Here is a 7,935-nt window from a genome sequence, read left to right as displayed (position 1 = left end):
CTTGGGCTCGCCTCGACCGCCGCCCATGGGGAACAGCCACTGCGTCCCTCAGGCCCCTAGGAGGCTCCGGGCCTCCTTCTCCAGGAAGCCCTCGCTGAAGGGAAATAGGTGAGGGGGGGGTGTGGAGCTCAGCCTCGGACACTGGGTCACAGGGTGCCCCTCAGTCTGCCTCTGGGACCAGGCTGTGAGCCCCCCTTCACTTGTCCCCAGAGAGGACGGCGCGAGGAAGCTGGCTGGCCTGTTGGGCACCGAGGCCGGTCCTGACCAGGAGGCCACCGCCGACAAGATCTTCTGCTACATCCCTGGGACGGTGAGCAGGCGGGTGGGCGTGTCCCAGCTCACAGGGGTGCGAGGCGGTGGTCTCTGTGTGACTGTGTGTGCCTTTCCTATCTTCACTCGACGCAGGGTCTTCCCCCATCAGCCAGGGGGGCGGGAGGATCAGATCCCGAGTGAGGTGAGGAAGCAGACACTGCCCCACCCCAGGGAGCTCATCTGGCCGAAAGTCTGAGTGGAGAGCGAAACTGAGAGACACTGAGTCAGTGGGGTGAGGGAGCACCTGGCGGGGGAGGGCCATAGGCGGGGCGTCCAGGAGTCTCTCCGCTACACCGGAGGGGGCACCACGGTCAGGCTGTCCACTCAGAGCCATACCTGTGGTGTCTGCCCACCCCCAGGACCTGGGTGCGGGATTGCACATCCAGACACACTTGAGGTGGACTGAGCACACATATCTATGCTGCTGTGTGGGCGTGGGTGTCGTGTTGACGGTGTGTCTGTGATCCCCCACCCTCTGTCATCACTCTAAGAGAGTAAGAGGCTTTAGGTGAACAGGGAGCCAGACCTCAGTTTCTCCCGGGGGGTGTCTCCTCGGCACCCACTGCTGCCTCATTCCACAGCAGCCGGCTGCGTCCTCCCCACCAAGGCCGCACAGCGGGGATGTGGCTCTCACGTGCTAGGCCACCTCTGAACTGAGCACCACACCCTCTCACTCCGCCCACCCCTTGTGAGGCTAAGGGTTAGCTGAGTGGGGAGAGACCCCGAGCCCTCTTTCCCAGCTTGGATGGCATTGGGTAGGGGTGAGGCTCTGCTACGTGCAGAGACCCCAGAATGTGAGAGAAACAATCCTCCAACTTCTTGGGGGACACAGAAGCAGTAACATGTGTGACCCTGGGTCTTGGGGGACATAGAAGCAGTAACATGTGTGATCCTGGGCCAGGGCCCTTACCCTGCACTCCTCCAGCCTCGCACTGTCCCTGTGAGGCCTAGCTGGGGTGATCTTCCAGAGTCCACCTTTCCAATGTGTTCCTGTCGGGCTGGGAAGCACACACCTGTCCCCTCTCCTGCCCTCTGTGGTCTCAGGACGCCCTGCAGGCAAGTGCTGGCTTGAGAAACCAAGTTGCCTCAGAGAAGTGGACAGGCCACTCTGTCCCGGTCTGGCTGGGCTGGGCTGGAGTCCCTTCGTGAGGTTGCATCTCGGACCTCAACTCTCTCTGTCCGAGACAGAGTGGAATCACGTGAGGTACGGTGGCCCTGGCGGTTCTCTTTTGCCAGGACATAGCAGGAAAGGGGACCCGGCAGATTGAACCTTGGGAGGTGGGACCAGGGAAGGAGCCATTTCTTGGGCCCTGCCCTGTGGTGGGCTCTATACCTACCAAGGAACCAGCCTTGCCACAGCTCTGAGCTGACGCCTCCCTGGGCCCCAAGGCTGGGCACAGGGACAGCTGCATGGCCCTTCCTGCTCCACGGCCTATTTTTCATGGGTCCTATCCCCGAGTTGTTCCCCATACTGGGTGTGGGTACAGGAGGCCCCACCCAGAGTCAGGGAGGCCAGGAAGCTGTGAGTCTGTTCACATTCCTGGGCTTGCCCAAGGGGTGGCTTAGCTTGGCCGGGTCTCAGCAGCCTTCGAGACAGCCTCCGCCAGCACCCAAATGAAGCATGGCCCCAACTCACCCCTGAGCCCCTAGACCTCAGCCCTTCCAGCCAGGGTGTCAGGTCAACACCCATCCGTATCTGACTCTCAATCTGATGAGCAAGCCCCCCGACTGTAGAGGACTCCCTGTGTGCCAGGGCTAGCTGAGTGTCGGCACCGATGGTCCCTCCCCTCAGCAGACAAGCATTGAACCTCTAGCACATCCCAGGCCTGGTCTAGGCTGTGGGGATACAGCAGTGGGCAAAATAGACAAAGACCCCATTCTCATGGTGTTCCCATCCCTGTGACAGAGCCAGATAACAGTAAAAGATGCAAGAAGTCAGATGTGGTAGTGTTAAGGAGAAAAGTAAAGGAGGGAAGGTGTGCAGAGGTTACCCAGCTGGAGGTTACCCAGAAAGGATCTCATGGAGAAGGTGACATTGGAGCCGAGTCCCGATGGGCGAGAAGAGAGTTGGGCTGAGTCGTCCAGGCACAGGGAATAACAAGTACAAAGGCAGCCTATGCCCGATACGAGAGAACAGGACTAGAGGAGGGACAGATCACAGAGGACCCTTTGAGCCGTTGCCAGGACTTCGGCCCTCTCAGTGGGTGAGGTTAAGGGGCCCGCTGTGGTGTGCTGAAGCGGCGGGCACAGAGTCTCAAGGGCTGATCTGCTGCATCTTTTTCCAGCCCCCCACTCCCTGACATGCGGAGCCGTGGTGGGGGTATTTCCGTCGACATTGCCTCACCCACCTTGTAGAACTAGGTATTAAGTATTTATAGTCAATACCACAGGCATGGGAGTGTTTTAGCATCGTCTTCCTCAGACACCTGAAACCCCCCTGACCAACAAGGCTTTGGAGGCTGAGTAATTGAAACAAGGGTACACGACTTAGGAAATGTCAAAAGTAAGGGTTGAATCTCCACTGAATTCAGACTTCACTGTCTCTACCACTAGACCACGTAATTCTATGGCTGGCAGGCAGTGTTTGCTCGTGTGTGTGTGCTTCCACTACTTCTATGTTTAGAGGCTGTGAGAGCGTATGGGGTTCTGTACCTATGAGCGATGGTGTATGTACGTCCCTAACCTTTGTAGGGGTGTGTGTGGGCGGGGCAGCTGGCCCCAGGTCTGGCCCCCTCCCCTGAGCTCTGCTCCCCACAGGACATTCGAGACTTGGAGAGCCAGCGAGAAAATCTAGAGCAGCCGTTCCTGAGTGTGTTCAAGAAGGGGCGGCGGAGGGTGCCTGTGAGGAATCTGGGCAAGGTTATACACTATGCCAAAGTCCAGCTGCGGTTCCAGCATAGCCAGGTGGGGCCAGGCCGGACCAAGTGGGGGGGTGTGCTCGGGTGCCGGCCTGGGGGCTGACCCCCGGCCCATCAGACAGGCAGCCCTGCTCTCCTGCAGGACATCAGTGACTGCTATCTGGAGCTGTTCCCCTCCTACCTCTACTTCCAGGCCCATGGTTCCAAAGGACTCACCTTTCAGGTGAGGGGAATAGGCAAAGGGAGGAGGCCAGGGGTAGAGGAGGAGAGCAGCGTCTTGGGAGATGGGTATCCGTGTCCCACTAGGGGCCCCCCAGCCCTCCTCTCCCCCATGTGCTCTGGCAGGGGCTGTTACCACTGATGGAGCTGAGTGTCTGCCCTCTGGAGGGCTCCAGAGAGCATGCCTTCCAGATCACAGGTATGTGGGGGGCATGAGTGGACCCGGCCCCCAGGAGGGACCTCTAGCTGGGGCTGCTCAGTAGCCTCGGTCTGGCTGAGCTTTGGAACACCGGAGGGACCCTGAGTGCACTGGCTTTTCCCCCAGTGGGCACATGAGCATTTGCAGGGGGTGCAGGGCGGGGGTGCAGGGCAGCAGGTAGTAGGGACCTCCAGAGTTGTGAACGCCGCCCTGTTAGTGGCCGATTGTCCCAGATGGTGTCACAGGACCCTCCTGTTCCAGGCCTCGGGGTGCCCACGGATCCCTTGGGCAGGGCCTTTCCTGTGGGCTGCTGGCCCAGCCCACTGCACCCCTCCACCCCCAGGCCCGCTGCCCGCTCCCCTTCTCGTGCTCTGCCCCAGCCAGGCTGAGCTGGGCCGCTGGCTGTATCACCTAGAGAAACAGAAGGCCCTCGTGGGAGGGCAGCACTGCCTCTCATCGCCACCACAGGTAAGTGCCAGGGACCCCCACGCCTCTTTCCTTCCCTGCCTGTGTCCACACCCTCCGCCTGCCCCTGACCCCCCTTCACCAGGGCCCCCCAGAAGACGAGCTGCCCTGGACTCTGCAGCGCAGACTGACCCGGCTGCGGACAGCATCGGGGCGTCAAATGGTGGGCAGTGCCATCTGTGCCTCGAGGGTCAAGCTTCAGCATCTGCCTTCACAGGTGCGTGGGGGGGGGACCCAGGAGTGAGAGGAGATGGGGCCACAGGGGTGAAGACATGGGGGCACAGGGTGGATGGGAGGGGCGTGGAGGAGGGGATACAACATGGGAGAGGGGTGAGGAGATGGGAGAGGAGCTCAGGTGGCAAATGGGGTCCAGGCCCTGGCACGCACTGGTCAAGCCCCTACTCTGCCTTTGACTCCCTCGCAGGAACAATGGGACCGGCTCTTGGTCCTGTACCCAACATCCCTGGCCATTTTCTCTGAGGAAGCAGATGGGCTTTGCTTTAAGGTGGGTCCCTCCCCGTGGTGGAGCCGCCCCGGGGAGACGCCCTGTGTGTGGGGGTGGGAGAGGGCAGTGGCTCTGGAGGAACCTGTATTTCGGGGCCTGTTGGGACAGAGTGTGCTGGCCCCACCCACCCGGCCCACTGCCCTGGTCAATCTGGTCTCAGCTGTGACATGGCCAAGGAGGGACCCCTGCGTAGGACCCCTTATCATCCTAGAGAGTCCTCCACCACCAGCAGGACGGTCACCTGGGGCAGGTGACGTGGGGGCAGAACCGCTCCTGGGGGGCACTCTTGTGTTGGCCCCCAGTATCTCCGAGAGAAGCCTGTCCCTCTGCGTGGACATTTTCCAGTGTGTGTGTGTGTGTGTGTGTGTGTGTGTGTGTGTGTCCGTCCGTCCTCTGGAGCTGGAGTGTGTCTGTTGTGTGCGTCACAGTTACCTTCTACTCTGGGGGTGATCACAGCCTCAGTCACTGAGAAGCATACAGGGCTCTTCCGTACGATCCCTCCCACCCTACCCCAGTCTTAATAGGTGACCCAGGGGACCAGTCCCCAGAAGCATCCGTCTGTGCCTGCCATTGGCTGATGAAGGCCCTACCCGGAGTCCAGGGATAAAGGTGTCCCTCAGGACAGATGGGGAGCGCTGGCCTCCCTCAGGGGTGTCAGCCTCAGCCCTGCCTTGCGACCTGAGGGCCCAACCCAGCTCTGGAGGGTGAGACAGAGTTACGGGCCCAGGCAGAGGCACAGGGCTGCCCCCGCCCCAGACCGAGGCTCCATCTTTCATCGCTGCCCGCACAGGGGGAGCTCCCACTCAGCGCCATCCACATCAACCTGGAGGAGAAGGAGAAGCAGATCCGCTCTTTCCTCATCGAAGGTGGGTGGAGGCCTGGCCCGGGAGGGAGGGCACGGGCCTCACGGGTGCCCCAGCTCTTCCGTGGGGCCTTGCAGGGGGCTTCCTGCTCGCCAGGCCCCCTCACAGTGTCTGTGTGCTAGGCCGTCTCATCAACACTATTCGTGTGCTGTGTGCCAGCTACGAGGACTACAGCCACTGGCTGCTCTGCCTGCAGACTGTCTCCCGCAGGGATGGAGCTCCCGCACTGCCCGGCCCCGAGAGCTTCCCAGGGCTGCGGGTGTCCCCACAGGTGAGGGGTCAAGAAGGAGAGATGTGGCCCCCACATCTCGGGTTCTGGGCAGAAGGGTGGATCTGTGGCATAGGTAGGTAGGGAGAGGGGTCCTGCTGTCTGTCTCACCCCCCCCCCCGGTGTCCAGGTCACGGGTGGTGGCCGAGGGTCACTCTCCTCAGAGGGACGAACCAGCTGGGACTCGGGGTACCCAGCACCCCCCTCCACACACACCAGCCACTCTCTCCCTGAGTCTTCAGTGCCGTCCACCACAGGCTGCCCCACCCAGCCCACGCCCGTGAGTATCTGGGAGTGGGGTAGGGCAGGCAGAAGAAGTGGGCAGGGAGTCATGAGGACACTTTGTGTTGGGGAGCCTGGATCCCCAAGGCACCCCATTCCAAGCAGGACCCTAGTTCCTCAGGGGAGGAGACACAGACCGAAGGGAACTTTGTGCAGCTTCGAGGGTTGAAGTGGGTGAGAGCCCTAGGGGACCTTCTGGAAGTCTTTGGTCCCCACAGGACCAGGCCAACCCTGGCTGCATCAGCAGGCAGAGGGCAGAGCTGAGACGGAGCAGCAGCAGCCGGTCACCCAGGAGCAAGGCTCGGGGCGAAGGGCCCGGCCTGGCCACCTCGTTGTTCTTGGACCTGACCAAGGTGAGCCCAGCACGCTGACCCAGTTCTCCATCCTGCCTTCATCTCCCTGGCCTCCATTTCTCAGGCCTGGGTGATCCTGGAGCCGCCTAGAGGCCTTCCTGCAGAGAAGGGAGGACTCAGGCCACCTCCAGCTCCAGGGGCCCTGTCTCTTCTGCCTCCTGCCTGCAGCTGAGCCCGGAGGGCAACCCCGAGACCCCAGAGCAGCCTCCGGAGACCCCACACTTCCCACTCTATGCCGATCCCTACACCCCACCTGCTACCTCCTATCACAAGATCACAGACGTCCAGGGCCTGGATGAGGTCAGCTCCCTGTGGGTGAAGGAAGGGGCTGGATAGGTCCACAGCCTGAGGTCTGCTCAGTCATGATGAGAGGCCAAGGGGGTTGGGGGACAGGGATCCCTCAGCTCTGTGGAAGTTCTGGTCCAGAGCCTCAGGTCCCCACTCTTTCCTGGCAGTTCCTCAGTGCAATGCAGAGCTCACTTGGACCCGAGTCCTCGAGCCCATTCCCCTCGGTCCCCGTGTCTGTGCCTGTCTCCGCCCCCAGCTCTGGGCTCCCCGGTCCCCACTTGCTCTCCCAGAAGGGAGCCCTGCAGCCCCGAGCCTCTCAGCGGCACCGAAGCTCTGTCAAGGGCCAGGGCCCAGGAGCCGCAGCCTCCCCGCAGCATGTGAGTAGCAGCCCCCCGCCCTGCGGGGCAGAGTTGTGCGGGCAGGTGGGAAGCCTGGGGGAGCAGGACAGGGGGAGCCAGCGCAAGACAGGGCGGGGCAAGGGCAGGAAGCAGCAGAGGCTGGGGCTGTAGGAAGAGAAGATGCAGGACTAGGAGGAAAGGGTAGGGGGGGGGTCTGGCGGGTTCGTGGGCTGGTCTTCAAGCCTCCTCCCCCAGGGCTCAGATCTGAGACTTGTGGTTGGGGTCCCCAGGCCTCCCCAGTGAGAGAAGTCTCGCCTGACCAGCTGCTGCCTCCCTCAGGTGAGTGAAGGCCCTTGCCTCTTCCGAGTGACCGTGTGTTGCTTCCTGAAGGCACATGCATCTCTCTCCTCCCCACCAGGTGGCCGTCCCCTCAGAAGCTACGACAACGCCTGGGACAAAGCTTCATCTCCCTCCCACAAGCGGTGGCCCCGCGCACCTGAGGCTGGTGGGGGGCTCATCCAGTGGATCTGATGGCCCCTGGGCCGGCTGGTCCTCAGGACCACCTGCCAGCCTTAACCCTGGAGGGGGGTCTGCCGCAGAGCCTGGGTCTTTCTTTGTAGAGCCACAGGCTGACCAGCACCCAGTACCTGAACCCCAGCTGATGCTGAGTCAGCGTCTGACCCCAGCGGGGTGCAGGGGTCTCCAGAACTCTGAGACTCCCTGGGCTCTGGAGGGGCCAGGCAGAAGGCCTCATACCGAAGCTGGCCTGGCGACATTGCCGTACCACAGATCAGAGCAGGATGCGTGGAGGCCCCAAACTTCAACCTTTCCTCCAGGGAAGGAATGGGGGAGGCCACTTGGTGCAGGCTTTACCTGGGGTGGGAGAACAGTGTAGGTGTGAAGGCCAGAGGGCTGAGAAAGATTAGTGAGGGTCAGAGCACGTGAGGTCAGAGAGCACAGAGTAGGGGGTCAGCAAGTGTGAGGC

The 7,935-nt window shown here is 61.9% G+C and overlaps 1 protein-coding gene across 2 annotated transcripts; it reads left to right on the top strand.

The window, feature by feature from the left end:
* On the top strand, positions 1 to 7,911 carry PLEKHN1 (pleckstrin homology domain containing N1). 2 transcript variants are annotated; one of them, XM_039248400.1, is made up of 16 exons: positions 1 to 108; positions 211 to 310; positions 3,070 to 3,216; positions 3,313 to 3,393; positions 3,516 to 3,588; positions 3,932 to 4,056; positions 4,139 to 4,270; positions 4,478 to 4,558; positions 5,349 to 5,424; positions 5,544 to 5,692; positions 5,820 to 5,969; positions 6,190 to 6,324; positions 6,493 to 6,624; positions 6,780 to 6,989; positions 7,241 to 7,289; positions 7,369 to 7,911. In XM_039248400.1, the coding sequence occupies exons 1-16, from the start codon at positions 26 to 28 to the stop codon at positions 7,479 to 7,481; spliced, it is 1,836 nt and encodes a 611-aa protein (XP_039104331.1). In that variant the 5' UTR covers positions 1 to 25; the 3' UTR covers positions 7,482 to 7,911. The 2 variants fall into 2 exon arrangements, with proteins under 2 accessions (XP_039104331.1, XP_039104330.1); XM_039248399.1 differs by having other exon boundaries at positions 3,289 to 3,393.
* Positions 7,912 to 7,935: the final 24 nt, after the last annotated feature.

This window comes from Hyaena hyaena, unplaced genomic scaffold (assembly GCF_003009895.1).
Source record: "Hyaena hyaena isolate Hyena2069 unplaced genomic scaffold, ASM300989v1 scaffold_308, whole genome shotgun sequence".
NCBI lineage: Eukaryota > Metazoa > Chordata > Mammalia > Carnivora > Hyaenidae > Hyaena > Hyaena hyaena.
This window is presented reverse-complemented; position numbering and strand designations above follow the sequence as displayed.